This window comes from Paramormyrops kingsleyae, chromosome 18 (assembly GCF_048594095.1).
Source record: "Paramormyrops kingsleyae isolate MSU_618 chromosome 18, PKINGS_0.4, whole genome shotgun sequence".
In the NCBI taxonomy this organism is placed as follows: domain Eukaryota; kingdom Metazoa; phylum Chordata; class Actinopteri; order Osteoglossiformes; family Mormyridae; genus Paramormyrops; species Paramormyrops kingsleyae.
The window spans coordinates 10,864,239-10,881,407 of record NC_132814.1 but is presented as its reverse complement, the minus strand read 5'-3'; the positions used below and the strand labels follow the sequence as shown (position 1 = coordinate 10,881,407).

The window sequence follows — 17,169 nt, the reverse complement described above, 5'->3', positions numbered from 1 at the left end:
TCTATTTCAGAAACGTAAATTAGCAACATATATTTTCCTGTCACTGCATTCAATTCCTAACTGCATGTTACGGGGTGTTTACTGTATTTTTTACTTATTAAAAGAATATTTAATAAGAATAGTTTATTTTATGTAGTGCCCTCGATGATGTTTGGGGCAAAGACACATTTTTCCTTGATTTACCCCCCTTCTCCACAGTTTAAAATTTCAAATCAAACAATTCAGACATGATTAAAGTGCACATTCCGGAGTTTAATATAAACATATTTATAGGCCTCATGTATAGTTAACTGAATAATTAGTTAATTTTATTAGTCTCCAGGAACTGAGTTTTGAGTTTCTGGATAATATACTGTATATAAGGTTGTATTCACATAAATTCCTTTTGTCATCAAAGACGTCTCAATTTAAACCAGGTGACAGTTGATCTAGACAGATTAGGCAATGGTACAAAATACAGTTGAAAATACTGATAAACACAGACGGGGCAATCATGACAAAGATTAAGAGTCTGGAATAAGTTGCAGATTTGCCAAGAAGAAGATGTTTGTGTTTCTTGCCGCCACACACAGTCAAAGAAGTCAAAGATCAGGTTTCATAACTGCACAGTTTATGGGAATCTCAGACAGCATCGTGTCAACAAGCTCTTTGAAAGACCTGCACAAAAGAAAGCCTTACTGAACACACCCTACGAATTGCAGCAAGCAGACTTTTTACAAGGGTCATTGGTACAGCTGGAATTGCGTACCAAGGTATTTTCGCCAAAAACCTGTTGACCCTGTCAAGAGGGGGATTTGGTCGTAGATGGCGCCAGAATGACCACAAATGTGCCTCAAAATCACAGAAATTTAAATTTATTATATATGAGGAGGTAGAAGATGAAATACAGCAGGCGCTGATTTAACTTCACAGCATAAGCATATATATTTTGTTTTTCAAACCTGAGTAGACATAAAATAAATATCTTTTCAGGACTTTATTCAACAAAAAATGTATAGACAAGCTTCAAATACTTCTCTTTAGGGACACAGCTGTGGAATGCGTTCAAATAATTACTGACTGTCATACTTGAGTTCTGTTATCTGTAGAAGAAAGGGTACTTACAAGTGTACTTTTCACAAAGATCAATAGGGGGCCTTTGCTGTTACTGAAATGAGAGCTGAAAATCCACTAAAGGAAGGGTTAGTTGAAGAAATACTGATGGATTTATTGTTGGTGCCATATTAGTTGAAGAAATGATTGTTTAAGAAATGAAAAGGCAATGTGGTAGCATCCTCAATTTATTTTGTAAATCTACCTGTGTGCCTGTCTGTAGATATACTGCATATAACATCTAAGTTTTCTTTCATGTATTATTTTGCTTTTGAGTGAAATCTTTCTAGTTCAATTCTCATAGCTGAAAGAAGAGATTTCAGTGTTAATTATTAATATTAATTGTCATAGCTGAAAGAAGGGACTTCAATATTAAATATTAATATTAAAGACTTGAATGGTGCTGAAAGGCAGTTTGAGTGAATCTGTTGTCCAAAGCTAAGCAGGAGCTTTAGTTACATTCCAGGAGTGTAGTGACCGAGAAACTGTTTTAATGTAATAGATATGAAAGGCTGGAAAAACAGTGCATACTTTTTTTTTTTTTTTTTACAGACTCTGAAGAACGGCTGAGGAGCCAAGGAAATGAGACAGAATGACGCCCATCTAGTCTAATAACTGTCAAATAGGGAAACATAACAATTATGTCAATTATTCTTTATTAGCCAGACCAACATGATATGGTCTGTATGGGATTTCATTCATGCTTGGAGGAGAGAACAATTAAAACAAGCAGTTTAAAATTCTACAATGCACTCTGTTACTAATAATTACAAACAGTCTGTCATAATAGTGGGTTGGATTACCAAAAAACAAATACTCAAAATGTAGCATATGGTAATTTACTGATGATTGCTATTGATTATAAAGTAGGAGTCTGTGGGGAAAGTTTGGGTATGGAGACAATGGGAGTTAGGTGTTTACTGGGTGCGACTGGGCTGGTGGATTTCACCATGTCTCAGCCTGCACTAGCTCAGCACACAGGCTGAAAATTACAAACTATTTCTGGAATTTTCCGATTTTTATTTTGCACTGCGGTAAACTGAAACTGCAGATACAGGGGTCCCACTGTGTATTCAATTTTAGTTTAATTTTATTTTTTTAAAACAAAAAGATGGATTTATAGCTTGGCCTTTCACCTCATTAGATGAGACTCAAATATGTACAAATGTAAGAGGTAGAAAATAAAAACCAAAAATAGCTACAAAATTGCGCTCTACAAAATGACCACCAGTTCGCAGTGCATTATAAAACCCCAAAATTCCCATGTTAACATTTCCATGGAAACTTTCCACTAAGCTACACTGCTTCTATTTTAATGTGATTTCTCTAAAAATTTCACCAATTCCAGAGGGTGTCTGATTAAGCAGGGCTTCTTGCTTAGCTGGATAACTTGTCGAATTTAAGGTGCTCTGAGATAAAAGTAAGTGAACAAAGTCCATTTAGCCCAGGCTACCTTACAACCAACATGTTATCCGGCTAAGAAAGAAATCCTGCTTTGTGGAACACCCCCAGATCATCACCCATACAATGTGTCTGCAAAATGTGAAATAGATTTGGATTTGCATAACAACTGAATATAGTTGAAATTTTATGTTATGCACAGCACACAACAAAGGAGTAAAATTAATGTGAGAGGAAATGCAATAATTTTGATAATTGTAGTTACAAAAACATGATGGAGGGTCACCAAATTAGCTTCAGCCTTTTACTGTAAATGTAAAAGATTTTCCCTCATGAGGTTATATAGATATTTTACTTAAATATGGAAAGGATTCTTTCAATCAGATACTCGCACACCATAGTTAAATCGAAGAAGGTAGATTTTATCATCTTTCAATATAAAACATAAGTACGTACACAAGAGATTTCTCTACATGTAGAGCAAAAATAACATCCACAAAGAATGACAGTACTCACACTAGCAGGACCGAAGAAGCTCCAATTTTGCTGTCAGTTCACCAAGTGCAGCAGATAGTCTAATTGCTTAGAAATTGAGAACAAATCTATGGGTCAAGTGTGTATTAACTGATACGAGTAATAATATGTAAATGTTCTCAGGTCAGCTGAAAATGTATTAACTCAAACACTTAATTTACATATTTAGCCAATCAACATTCAAATAATCTATAATCTTTTTCTTTATAAGTAAGAAAATGTAAGTTTTTAAAAAATCCTTGTGCATTACCTAGTAAAATTATAAATTAGTAGGGAATTGGAACCATTTTAAATAATATGATCACTATGTAAAAATGAGTTCTTACAAACATCACGCAGCATATTACTGGCAAAAGAGGCACATTATGATGTACTTTACATGATAGCTTACAAGCATACCATTATGGCCTAATGTATTGTTTCACAGGGTAAGCAAATTTTACATCAGTCAGCAAAAAGGTCTGCAGACCAGTTACATAACATACTGCTATTCTCAGCAGTGAAGCTGGAAATATCAGCAGTATATGGAGTATGCTTAAGATTGGTGCATTCATGGGATCTTTTCACATTTACAGTCTCTGAACAATCCCACTTCTCTGACCTTGAGAGAGAATGTGAATGGTTTGATTTTGCTTCAGTCTTATTCATCTTTTTGTGAGCAGGGTCGGATTTTCCTTGATAATTCCCATCCAGATTTCTCAGATGCACTCTTGTGTAGCCATTCTCATGGCTACATGCACATTTTATGCCTCCCATTAACCTCTCATGTACAGACAAATGTGGAATCTTGTGCATGGAGGGGGGAAGGAGATTCTGAGAGTCACTTGTCGGTGTACTTAGAAGTTTATCTGTGTCCTGTGTTTTACAATCATCATAATGCCTCTTCAGGTGGAATTTGGTCAATAGATGGTCTCTTTGCACCTGGTTTTTGTTCTTATACTGAATAGTCTTTGGAAATTGAGGATTCTTTGAAATAGGGGTTGATTGATAAAAAGGAACAAACTCGAGTGAGTTTGATAAGTCTGGCTCAGATACACTCGAATTGCAGTTGTGTTTCATTTTCATTGGATTTTCCCTTAAAGTTCCATTACAGCTGTGTTTCACAAATAGGCAATTCCTGCAGCTTTCCCCTTTGCTTTGTTCCCCTCCATGAACGTGGCTCTCTTCATAGCCAGTAAACAGGTCAAGTGAGAAATTAGGAACGTCTTCAAGCCAAGAGATGCTTCTTTGTTGACTCACTTCTGTTTTGCATTTCCAGTCACAGATAGTGAAATTGTTACAGTCTGGTTCTTTTTGAATTGAGCAATTACTAGTAAAATAATTGGTCTGTCTTTTTGCTCTGTCATCCATATTAGTGGACTTGTCAGTGTAATCTTTAACATTACTTATATATTCACTCTCAAATGTATCCCAGTAACTAAGATGTGCAACACTCTTCTCTGCCTGAGCATTTGGCATGCTTGTCAACTCATTTTTGTTCCTCTCTTGGGTTAGTGATGAATGCTGAATTAGTGACTTCACTTTATCAATAGACTCTTTACTTATATTCTCTTTACTGTTGGACAAAACATCACATTTCGAATTACATGAGTAATCTGAAGGATTTTCATTGTGAGACACTGCTGGCACATGCAATTCACAAACATGAATTGTACTCGTTAGCTTAGCATCTTCTTTGTCTAAAGCACAGACATTGTTTTCAGTCAATGCTTCTGAACTCCTGCCTGCTTTAGAAATAAATTCACCCGAGACATCTGAGAAAGATTTATCCTCCCATAAAAAAACTGATACATTACCATCCTCTTTCAAAACTGCAAAGTTACAGTTGCATAATGTCTCTTTACGTGTACATTTCCCCTGCGTGTCTGAGGAACAGAAGCAAGAACAAAATGGATTAGGCATTTCAGTGCTGGATTGCTCTTCTGTTCTTTGTTTAGGTGAATCAACCACAGCACTTCCATTTGGCTCAGAGTAAGAACGTTCTGTAAAAAATGTTATTATTCCAAGTGACTGCTGGAAATATCCTGGGTCATCGTGGGTTCCACTGGTGCGCTGTGAGTGTGATCCTCCATGTGAGGCCAAAGTACATTCACAGCTATTAAGGATTGTACTATTATCATGTTGTTGGGTATCTAATAATTTCCTAGGTTGCTGTGAGACACTGAATTCTGAAAGGTGAGCTGCCTGAAGAAGCTTCTTAAAATAGGTTACAACAGGGCAACTGATAACAGCTGAATTTGGCAAAATCATTCGGCTGGCAATGAAGCTTCCAGAGATCTTTATTCTTTTCAATGAGGAAGAAAAGCTATTACTAGTAGAAGTGGATCCATCTACGTCAAAGTCAGGCATCTGTTTGGAGAAAGAACATTTACAATTGTACTTAATATAAAATAAAGATGTGCAGATACAGATTCTTTGTAACCAATTTTAAGCACTTGTACCTTTATGCCAAATAAAAAGCACCTTCCCACAAAGCAGTCATCCACTGCCTTGGTAAGTAATTGTTGCACATCAGTTTGTGAACATTCTGCCTTTGATTCCTCCACGAGTCTACAGACACAAAAAACCTATTAACATTATCCTCCAATACCTTTCTTTCTTTCAGTTCCCACCCCTGGTGTTGTGTCCCATAGTGTGCAAGTGTGCATCTTTCAATAGCATAATGGCGTCCCATCCACGGTGCAACCCTGCCTTATGCCCTGTGCCCCCCCCCCCCCCCCATCGACACAACCCTGTACGGCAGATGGAAGATAGATGGATGTATTGTAAATGAGTTGAGAATACAGCTTTACCTTTGCAGACAAACTGCAGAAGCACCAAAGTGAGGATTTAAACAGCTACCAAAAAGAGTCAATCCAAATATGTCACAGTCTCTTGCAACTTTAAGTGATAACTTATATCTGTGACTGACATTTTTGATCTCACATGCAAATCCACATTTTGGGCATCTGTATCTGTTATAACAAAAAAAAAAAAAGAGAATGAAGATATTCATCACAGTAAATATACATCATTGTAGTCCACGTGCTAAAATATTCTATGTACATTAGTGTAATACATAAAATAAACTAATTACAACAATGAATTCAGTTTTGAATAAATCTGAACCTACAAGACACGTGTTTGCCATTAACAACTAAGCCATAGTAATAAAGGCGGACTTTCAGACAAAATACAAAAACAAATGAGAAATAAACGTTTACAAATGTTACTACATTCATAGCTTTACTTACCTTTGCTCCGTCTGGTTTCTGTGTAATTTGGATGCACAGTTTTGACAACATGGGTACGAAACACACGAATCTTGAAGTGACAAAATATAGCATTTTAGAAAAGTCAATTTTAAAAAAGTCATTTTAACCAGAAAAATACTAAGAAATGAAAGGAAAAACAGGACACCCCGATGTTTGAGATTATTTTGATAACTAAAATAACACAACTTTTTGCAAATGCAGTAAAACTAAAAACTGCTTCCGGGTTAGTGTGTTTTAAATTTTTGAGAGGACCTGTTGTCCAATCACAGGAATCGACCATGATACGAAAATGGGCCAATCAGCGTAAACCGCCGCAAGACAAGCGTGCACGTAACAGTTTTATTACCTTGTAAATAGTCTCTACTGATTGCAAAAGTCCAAGGTTTTTGGTATAGCTAATTTTAGGTTTATAATGAAAAAATATATCTTTACCGTAAGATTTCATGCGTGAATGCTACGGCAGACTCGTGAGAGTTGGCAACCCAGCTCAAAAACCCCCCCTTTTTTTTTACTCTTGCGATCCCTATGCTTAGACGAAGAATGCACTGTCAGAAGATGCAGTGGAAAAAAGAGTGATATAAATTTACCAGGATATACAAGTAAAAGTATTGGGTTTGCTTAAAGGTGGCTGGAGTTCTTGTGAATTAATCAGTCACTGAATGAAGGCAGATTTCACCTTCAACGATGCATTCAGCTGTCACACAGCTTTGCAATACAACACTTCCTTCTACCTGGTTTGCACTTTCTTTTTATCTAATCCAAACGCAATTAGGGAACCTGATGCGTATTTTCCGAGCAGATTTTGAATAATGTTACCAATTTAAAAGTAGAAGACCAGTGTGCCTTCTTCAGTTTAAAAAAAGTCGTGACTCGGGTCCAGTAGATGGCGGTAATACACCTGTAAGCTGGTTGCCGACCACCCATAACTCCAAGAAGCAGAAGAATGAAGTACAGTATGTGTCTTTACGCTCATCCGTAGGAGAAAACTGTGGATGATGGGAAAACTTAAATAGGAGAATCAATGGTCAAATGTATAGGACATGCGTTGTACCTATAAGCTCAATACTTTCCAAGAGAAAATCAACTATATGGCGAAAATAAAGTAAATCACATTGATTCGAGTGTTTGTAAAATGAGGCACTGTCCATACTTTACATGAAATCAGCCAATGAAAACAGGATGTAGGGTTTTTGAGGATACTGATCGTAGGAAAGTTTCCTATTTCTTTCCTATGTTTAATAGTGGTGTCCTTCAACACAGTGTATTACGGTATATGTCAAACAGGAAGTGTACGGCTTTCGCGCAGTAGGTAACGCGTGATCAGTTTACAGATGGATCAACTCAAGATTTTTTATTTGTACGATAGCCAGTGCTAGAGACTAATATATATTTTTTTATTGCACTTGAAATAATATCTATCAAACAACAAAGTGGCTAGCAAGTATAAACGATGTTACAAGTTCGGTCTGTAAATATTCTCCGGCGAAGGTCATGTGTCCCTGGCTCAATAGTCTTCAACTTCAAATATTGCTGTCATACAGCGTTTAGGAAACTGAGAATCTGCGAAGCGCTTTCTGGAGATGAAGTCGGAGAACATGTAAAAATACAGGTAGTGCATGTCATTTATTGTTTTTGTTGATGTATAATTGTGTTATAGTACACGTTATTTAACATGATAAGTAAATATTCTGTTATGGTACTAATTGGTTCACAAGCTGGAGTTGGCAGCCGGTACAACATACTAATAAACTATTAAGGAAAAGAGGCAGGCCTTTAATCACTTTATATAGTTAAAGCTTTTATGAAAAGAACAGTGTGATCAAAGCTTTTTAATTCTACCTGAAAAAAATATTTTAATGAAGAGATATGCATTAATTTGTTGGACTATAAAATTCTGGATGGAGCTAAAATGCATGCATCAATTAGAACTGACTGGGGAGGGGGTGTCTTTTGGGCTGTGCACTAAGCCCCGTAGTATTTGAAATATTGAAACAAAGGCAATGCATGTAATATAAATGTGTTTTACTGTGATCGCTTGAATAACACATCTACCTGCTTATTTTACAATAGGGTTTCTTGGTTCTCTTGTAGACAGTCATAAACAGGGGCATAGCTGGAAATTCTGGGCTCCCTGACGTCAGCTTGGCTTGGGGGTGGGGTCCCCCACGGTAGAATTTGCAGGGCAGTGATGTCACTTTTTGTGTATTGCGGACCCCCTCGAATCAGCCAGGATATCCACGCCCCTCTGACACCTGTGGTCCTGCGTTAATTTAAAGTAAAATCTAAAATAATAAAATTAAGGAAATTAACAATTTAAATGTTAAAGAAAGGGTTTATATGCAGATTTGCTGCCTGTTTATCTTAACCCCATCCAAGGGCTGGGTCCGATCTGTTCGAGCACAGAAGAATGTTCTCTTCCTTGATGTCAATGACGGCAGCACAAAGAAGAGTCTCCAAGTGGTCGCTGATCCAGAACTGAATGACAAGTACGCCTTTTCAGAATGATTAGTTTGGGATTATTGAGATGTCTCAAGTTATGAGAATTAGCAAATGGGTTGAAAACCTATGGGGCATGCTCAAAATATGGAAATGCATTGCTTTAAACATTCTTATGCTTTTCAGTTATTTCATAAAAGCCACAAGTTGGGTGACATCTGGAATTTAGGAAAAAAAATAGTCCAAAGTTTAAGATGAAGTCTCAGTATCTGGTCATCGTGGCTGTCATCTTTCAACAAGCCCTGAAATTTTTCTTTCTATAAGGAAAAGGGTGTGGTACTGTACTTCCAAATTGGTCAAACTGCCATTTTTTCTTGTAAAAACTCAGTTAGGCCTATCCTCCTTTTTATTGCAAAATATCATTGTACTAAATTGTAATTCAATGATGAATTTTAGAATCTTATTGCATGGACTGTGGAATGTGGAATTTACTGTGATGTGGCTTTGTGGATGAAATTGCCAGTACATAATTTTTATCTAACCACTTGCTTGTTGGATAATTTGTACATAGATAAAATTTTTTGTCTTTCTAAAAATGAGGAATCTTACATTTGGAAGTTCTGTGCAAATCTCTGGAAGTTTGACAAGAAGTTCTCACAAAAAGCAGAATGTTGAACTGCAGGCACGACAGATCCAGGTAGTTGGGCAATGTAATCCTTTGGTAAGTTTAATTTGTCTTATGTTGGGGACATTATGACATAAGACACAGCCTTACTCACAAATTGTTCTGATTAACGCAGACTTTGTTTAATTGCAGTATCACCAAATATATGATTAAAACTGAAAATGACCCTGTCTTAAAATAATCACAAAATTAAACACTTAGGTACACTTAGGTACTGAACCAATGTGAACATTTCATAGCATATATTTCTGAGACATACTGAAATAAGATGAGATTATCAGTGTTTATAAAAGACTCACGGAGTCTGTTGAAGATTTTGGTGAAACTGTTTTCCCAGGATTCATAAATGATTGCCCTACACGAAAATAAATCTGACATATTTGTGAGGAATTGAACTGTCTTTTTTCAGGATTTTCCATTTAAAGTGAAGGAAAGACATGATATGGAGTACATCAGGCAGTTTCCCCATTTGCGCTGTAAAACAAACACATTCAGCTCTTTGCTGAGGATACGGAGTGAGGCCACCTCTGCCGTTCAGGCATTTTTTAAGGTGAGGATCTATTCACCATCAGCAGTGTCAGTGGAAATGCTGTATTCTGTTGGTACTGTGTAAAATGTGAGGTAGTATTTTACAATCACTGTGAAATCATGTGCAATATTTTTCTTTTTCTTTTCATCATATTCAGCACTGACTGGTTCTACATTTCTGCATATGTCTATTGTTTTGTATATTTAGTGTCTCTCCTGTGCTGCCTTATGCTGTCTTACAGTCTTACTTCTGCATAAAAAGTGGAATTTTGATGTAATATCCATATGTTGTCTAAGTGCTCTTGTCCTTTTATGTCTGCACATTGAGCCTGGAGATACACAATTTTGTTCAGCTATACATCCGTTGTTGGACTGTTGTATGGTGTGAATGACAATAAAGTTCACTTACTTACTTACTTACTTAGCCAGTGTTTCCCAATCCCAACAGCATTTGCCTGTTTTAGTGAATTGGGAGTTTGTCTCTGATCGCTAAACTACCCATGATGTGCTCTGCCTAGCACTCCTGAAATAGACTGCTGTTCTCCTGAAATAGACTGTTGTTCTCCTGAAATAGACTACTGTTCTCCTGAAATAGACTGCCGTTTACTGTAATTCTAATTAGCTAAGCAGCTACAAAAATGGATGGATTATTATACTCTGTCAAAACCTCTTGAATCATAATTAAGTTGTGAGTTACATTGTAATGATGTAAAACTGTATTCTTGTATTATTTAAGTACTGCGATTATTATGATCCATCCATCCGTTTAACATGCTTTCTTATTTAACACAAGGTATTTTTTTTTTTAGGAGAATGGATTTTTGCATATTCATACACCAATCATCACTTCAAATGACTGTGAAGGAGCTGGTGAACTCTTTAAGGTTGAAGTGAGTAAGTTCATTTATTTATTGATATCCTTATTGGTCTGTTTCTAACAACACAACACAAACTCCCCCTGTGCATTTTGATCTGGCCACGTACATTTGTCGCTTTCATACGTTCCTGGCGATTACAGCCGGTCTTGCTTCATGTGTTCTGCTGTGTACACATGACTTCCCTATAACACAAATACTGATTGTATTTGATATTTAGTAACATAAACTCTGACCTCTAGCCCTCAGGTCAGGATAAAAACCCGGAAGAAACTCAGCTGCACTTCTTCTCCGTCCCGACTTTCCTGACTGTTTCTGGACAGCTTCATCTAGAGGTCATGACTGGGTGAGTCAGCTTGTTATTCTGGGAGGCAGAAGTGCCGTCAGTGATGAATGCATGAGGCCAGATGTATGTATGGATAGGTGGGCAGCTTAAGTAGAGAAGAATGTTGCAAGATCTGTGTGTAATTGCAGGAGTCTGCCCATAGGTGTCAGCAGTCAATCTGAATAGTGTGTACAGCTGTACCTTGGAACATGGACTTAATTTAGTCCAGAAGGCTGGTCGAGGTGTGAGTTGGTCGAGGTCCAAGTTGAATTACCCAATTAGAAATTGTAAATGAATATCATGTGTTATAGACCCCCAAATAATTGCCTATTTAAACCAGTCTCATGAGGTGGCCTCCTGGGATGTCCTGAAGGAGGTGCCCCATATATGCTGAGTTCTCATTGGCCGCTTTTCCTTCACTCTCTGGTCAAACTCCTCCAAAGCCATTTTGACTCTGTTTAGGTCAGGTGACCAGGTCATGTGACGTGACACGATCGCTCTCCTTTGTAGACGCCTTTCGACAGCTACTGTAAATATTAGTGTTATTCAATATTTGTTTGTCTTGTCGATCAGTGTCACGTAGAGCTGGGCGATATGGCAAAAAAAAATTATCACGATATTTTTTTCCTGTATTGACCGATATCGATAATTATCAATATTACAGTTTCACAATGCTATTCCATGTAATAATCAAAATAATAATAAAAATAATCTTATTCTGACAAATAGAATGAATACATTGAAATAAACAATATTAGTAAACAAATACTTATTTTCCAAGGAATTTTACTGTTTACATACAAAATTCCCTTAAAATTATAGAAGGTTATTGATTATCAAGTATTCAAAGAAACATAGCTCAAATGAACAAAACCATATAATAATGTAACAATGTGCAAAACTGTATAATATTGCAAATACGGCAGCATAAAATGAAGCAGGACAGAACTGACTGCAAGAAGTACCTTCCTCTATTTTTGGTCTCTTAAAAACTTTTTAAAATTCTGAGGTAGAAAAGTATCTAAACCAAACAAAAACACTTATTCAAAAAAATGCCAAATCATGGTTAGATATTTTTGTCCGTCGCCACACGTCACCATGTCACATGATACAAAATGCTCGCGAGAGCAAGACGACTTGAGACAGACCGTGCAGCCAATTTTACAAAATTACAACGTCGTCGGTGATTGGCTGTTGTGCTGGCATTCAGTATACCTCTGCTCGATAGGCCATCGAGTTGTCTGTCTCAGCGCATTCTCTAAAACGGAGCAAACTTGGTTGATCGAGTTTTATGTGTGTATCATTGTGATCATCCTCATTTTTTATCGATAAAAAATCGAGATAATTTTATCGCCCAGCACTAGTGTCAAGTGTTAGCCGCCTCTGTGACTGAGGAAACTCACAGTTCTTGCTGTATCTTTTAAACATTTCTGTGCTGTTTATTTTGCATTTTTAATGACAGGTCCAAGTATTATTTGTGAATTTTCACATTCGCTGGGATTTTCTGCCCCTGCCCCTCAGGAATATGAATGGGTGACTTTACTTTTTTCATTCAGCATACCCTAAACAGTTTGTTGAATCAGTTTTTTAATTAAGACTTTTTAATGAAAATTCAAAATTACATATTACATATATATTATTATATATTATTTATATAAATGCATGAATTGCATAGAAAGTTTATTTATTTCAGGTTGTAAACATTTTCATTTAATTCCTTGATACAAATTTTCTACTAACTACACAAAGAGATCATGTTGGCACATTAAAATGTCAGTGTAATGGCATAGGTGGTTGAAGCAGACAGGATTGGATGGGTAAGATTAGCTGTGGTCCCAAAGCAGACAGGATTGGATGGGTAAGATTAGCTGTGGTCCTGAAGCAGACAGGATTGGATGGGTAAGATTAGCTGCGGTCCTGAAGCAGACAGGATTGAATGGGTAAGATTAGCTGTGGTCCTGAAGCAGACAGGATTGGATGGGTAAGATTAGCTGTGGTCCTGAAGCAGACAGGATTGGATGGGTAAGATTAGCTGTGGTCCCGAAGCAGACAGGATTGGATGGGTAAGATTAGCTGTGGTCCCGAAGCAGACAGGATTGGATGGGTAAGATTAGCTGTGGTCCCGAAGCAGACAGGATTGGATGGGTAAGATTAGCTGTGGTCCCGAAGCAGACAGGATTGGATGGGTAAGATTAGCTGTGGTCCCGAAGCAGACAGGATTGGATGGGTAAGATTAGCTGTGGTCCCGAAGCAGACAGGATTGGATGGGTAAGATTAGCTGTGGTCCTGCACATTTTGCTGAATGTTATTGAAGGGGAAGTAGCAGAGTCAGTTATTCATTTAATTTTTACCCTGAAATTGACACCAACATTGAGAGCAGTACCTAATTTTACAGGCTTTTAGACAAGATTTCGCTGAAGCAGAAGTAAACATTTGAAGACGTGTTTCCCTCTGTATCTGATGAGACTCAGCGGTTTATCCTGCTCAATTAATAACAGCGCTGTCAAGTTCCTACAGAGCCATGTGACTTGGGATATGGATGATGACAGAGGGGATCATGAGAAGTAAAATCTACTGCAGACATGTCTCGGGACAAAAATGTCCTGCAGCCGGGATCACGGAAGATGTCAGGACCTGCTAAGGTTAAAAACTCAGGAACTCGATGCCTCAGTTAATATCTTCACATATGAGAGAGATGGATAGAGTGGTTTAACAATTCCACTGGCCTGATGCTTTCCCCGGACAGTGTCACCCCCTCAGTGTGAAGAACTGAACGTTAAAGGGGTGACAGAGCTGGAACTAAAGATCCATTCTTACGGGGAAATCAGCTTCATTTCAGGAAGAATTAAATGCCCACAGAGAGTGGCTGTTGTGAGACTGACCATAAATATTAATGTGGATGTATGTTTTTTTCCTTTTAAGGGCTTTTTCACGTGTTTACACGTTCGGCCCGACTTTCCGAGCAGAAAACTCTCAAAGCAGACACCACCTGGCAGAGTTTTACATGGTGGAAGCTGAGATCGCTTTCACGGAGTCGCTGGAGGACATCATGATGGTAAAACGTGTACTTTTTAGTGCAGATGTTCTGCCCTTTGCTTTCCTAAGGTTACAATGGTCCAATTTTAAGGGCTTCAGTGGGCCAAGCAAACTGCATGCTAATTTGACCTTTTTGCGGCAGTCGATTTCAGCTCTGCTGCAGTCAGTCTGTTTGCTTCTTGTTTGTTTCATATGGGAACTGCATTAGTTGCCTAGGATTGATTAAATGAATTCAGAACCACAAATCACATTAAACAAATGTAGGGCTGTTTTTCTTTCTAATTTATATTTGTTTTATCAAGGAATTCAGATTTTATTTGTACATGCTTCTCGAGTGTGAAACAGAATTTGCTTTTACTGTAGCACATAAGCAGTTAATAATATATTGTCTTGATAAAGATTCCAGTGGAATAGATATAGTGAATATATTTTGCCCAAATTCCTGAGCAAATACAAATGAAGTTTATGTAGTGAGCTTAAAAATAGGTTCCCAGTACTTGGCTTAGAGTAGTTTGCATTATTTATTGGGTCTCGAACAAGAATAATTTGATAGCTTAGCTGGAGTGCAAACTGCAGTGTGCTGCCAGTGAAAACTACATGACTGGGAACAAGACGTATCCAAATGGTCCATTGTTCAACTCCAGGACTTCCTTTAATATACTAATGGCAAGCCTGTTTGGGCTTGGCTTGTTTGTGTTTTGAGAATAAACCGAGTATTTGGCATTTGCAGAGGAATTAGTCTTATTAAACATTTTTGGCCCTTCAGACTTAGATAATATTCTTTCTTTTATGTGACTGGGCAAGGCAGAAGTGATATGCATTAGTTTTGAGTCTTATCCCATGATAGTATTTAATTTCAAACAGTAGGTGTACCCTGCAAGAAATATCATTTCCAAAATTTTATTATTTGTTTACTCCCATTACAGGTTATGGAGAATCTGTTTAAATCGACCACAGAGAGAGTTCTTGATAAATGTGCAGATGATGTACACCTGTTTCACAAGTATGTTGCACCTGGACATTGGGTAAGGAAATTCAGCCGGATACTTTGTTTGTTCTGTCAATATCATATTTTATTTGTAACATTTTGTTTTCCCTCTGTAGGACAGTCTACATGTCATGCTGAAGAATAAATTCAAGGTGTAAGTACATAGTATCATTTATGGCATTCTGTAATAATGCTTTTTTGTACCGCATAGCTTTTGATGATGCAGTACCTTAGTTGCCTTGTACTATTTGTTTCTGTTTTAGGATCACTTACAGTGAAGCCATAGACCTGCTGAACCGTAGTTCTGAGAACTTTGTTTTCAAAACAGAGGCAGGTATTGCAATTGCTTCTGTTGATGGCTGTTTTTGGTATCATAATGTTACAGAAAAAAAATCAGTTATACTGGAAATTAATCTGTTTCATTTCATTGTAATAAAAAAAAAAGATAGGCGTGTTTTGGGTTTGTGTATTAAAGTCTTGTTTGCTGAACTGTCTCTCGGTCTGTGTCCCTCGGTCTATGTCTCTCACAGTGGGGCTGCGATTTGCAAAAAGAGCACGAGCACTACCTGGTCAAGCACTGTGGTGACGTCCCAGTGTTCGTCATCAACTACCCCTATGAGCTGAAGCCTTTCTACGCCCGGGATAACAATGACGATCCCTGCCACACTGTAAGGGACCCCGCAATGACAATGACAAACCGAGCAGCCTTTAATAAAATAAGGCGTTTACAAGTTTTTTTCCTAGCCACCTGTCCTCTAAAAGTAGGCCTCACAAATCAGTTCCAGTTCCAATGCAAATTAACTTTTGTAGATTTATGCAGAAGGTGGGGTACGTACCGTTACACTGTAGTTATTTCAGACAGGGTGAGTTTCCCTTCACTGGAAGCTTCGTGTTGGTACACCCTGTTCTGAGCTGCTTTAGTTTCAATGCAGGTAGTTTATCCTGCGTTACTTCTTCGTTTTGTCAGACCACGCGCTTCTTGTGCTCTCGGTTAAGCTGCTTTTATTTTCGTTTCCTCCGCTCTGTTTTCCGGCGTGACCGTCCAGGTGGCCGCTGTCGACCTGCTGGTGCCGGGGGTGGGGGAGCTGTGCGGGGGCACTCTCCGAGAGGAGCGCGAGGAGCTCCTGAGGACACGGCTAGCAAAGTAAGCCTCCTAGCAGAGATGCTCGGTTCTTTATACTTTTTTCTGTATTTCTTTACGACTTCAACTTTTCTTTGCTACAATAATAACTTTTGTTATTCTGCAGTGCTGACATGGAGGAGCCATATCAGTGGTAAGAATGATCGATAAAATTGGCCCAAGATTTTGCATTCGTTGTCCTTTTTTAATGAATGCCCTTGTGCTGTTTTTCTTCCCAGGTACTTGGAATTGAGACAGTTTGGCTCAGTTCCTCACGGTGGGTTTGGAATGGGCTTTGAACGCTACTTGCAGTGTGTTCTAGGAGTGAACAATATTAAAGATGTGATCCCATTTCCTAGATTTTCTCACTCATGTCGACTGTAAAAGTGTATTACATAAACAATTTTGCTAAGAAATGTAAAATAAAGGAAACTTTGCTTCAGTCTTAATGTGTTTAGTTTCTTGTTTTGATTTAGTTATTACTAGTTAAATAATTCCAGTGTTGTGCTAAGAATACTGATTGGTATTTCTAAGTAAAAGTATCAACGAAGTTGAAATAATTCTGTCTAATTTTAGTACTTTTTAAACATTGGACACTAAAACTCTTGTTTTATGACTTATGTTTTATCATAAGTTGAAAAGCCATATGCCTCACAAAGCTATAATTAAACCAGGTTATTTTTCAGTGCATAATGAAATATTAATACCCAACTTTATATCTTATATTGAATAAATGGCAAAGGCTATCAGATGTCATCGCCTCTTATCCAGTAAGTCTACAGCAGAGGTCACATGGTGGGAGTCTGGGGGCATCACAGGTTACATATTGTCACGTCCTACGAGAGACGGTACATACACATTTAGCCGTGCAGATAGGCTAACTTAGCTTTGCTGA

The 17,169-nt window shown here is 37.7% G+C and overlaps 2 protein-coding genes across 4 annotated transcripts; one reads left to right on the top strand and one right to left on the bottom strand.

Annotated features, from left to right (window-relative positions):
* Nucleotides 1-2,894: 2,894 nt before the first annotated feature.
* On the bottom strand, nucleotides 2,895-6,510 carry ddias (DNA damage-induced apoptosis suppressor). The gene is made up of 4 exons (XM_023800426.1): nucleotides 6,261-6,510; nucleotides 5,820-5,981; nucleotides 5,469-5,577; nucleotides 2,895-5,376 (listed from the first exon to the last, which is right to left on the bottom strand). The coding sequence occupies exons 1-4, from the start codon at nucleotides 6,380-6,382 to the stop codon at nucleotides 3,472-3,474; spliced, it is 2,298 nt and encodes a 765-aa protein (XP_023656194.1). The 5' UTR covers nucleotides 6,383-6,510; the 3' UTR covers nucleotides 2,895-3,471.
* Nucleotides 6,511-6,719: 209 nt separating this feature from the next.
* On the top strand, nucleotides 6,720-16,723 carry nars2 (asparaginyl-tRNA synthetase 2, mitochondrial). Of its 3 annotated transcripts, XM_023800658.2 has the most exons (14): nucleotides 6,720-7,890; nucleotides 8,658-8,767; nucleotides 9,318-9,438; nucleotides 9,812-9,952; nucleotides 10,740-10,820; nucleotides 11,048-11,151; nucleotides 14,053-14,185; nucleotides 15,093-15,191; nucleotides 15,271-15,308; nucleotides 15,418-15,484; nucleotides 15,685-15,822; nucleotides 16,201-16,298; nucleotides 16,402-16,428; nucleotides 16,514-16,723. In XM_023800658.2, exons 1-14 carry the CDS (start codon nucleotides 7,732-7,734, stop codon nucleotides 16,656-16,658), a joined length of 1,461 nt encoding a protein of 486 aa, XP_023656426.2. In that variant the 5' UTR covers nucleotides 6,720-7,731; the 3' UTR covers nucleotides 16,659-16,723. The 3 variants fall into 3 exon arrangements, with proteins under 3 accessions (XP_023656426.2, XP_023656428.2, XP_023656427.2); XM_023800660.2 differs by lacking the exons at nucleotides 6,720-7,890; nucleotides 8,658-8,767; nucleotides 9,318-9,438; nucleotides 9,812-9,952 and having other exon boundaries at nucleotides 10,806-10,824; XM_023800659.2 differs by lacking the exons at nucleotides 6,720-7,890; nucleotides 8,658-8,767; nucleotides 9,318-9,438; ... (1 more) ...; nucleotides 10,740-10,820; nucleotides 11,048-11,151 and adding an exon at nucleotides 11,154-13,772.
* The last annotated feature ends 446 nt before the right edge of the window (nucleotides 16,724-17,169 follow it).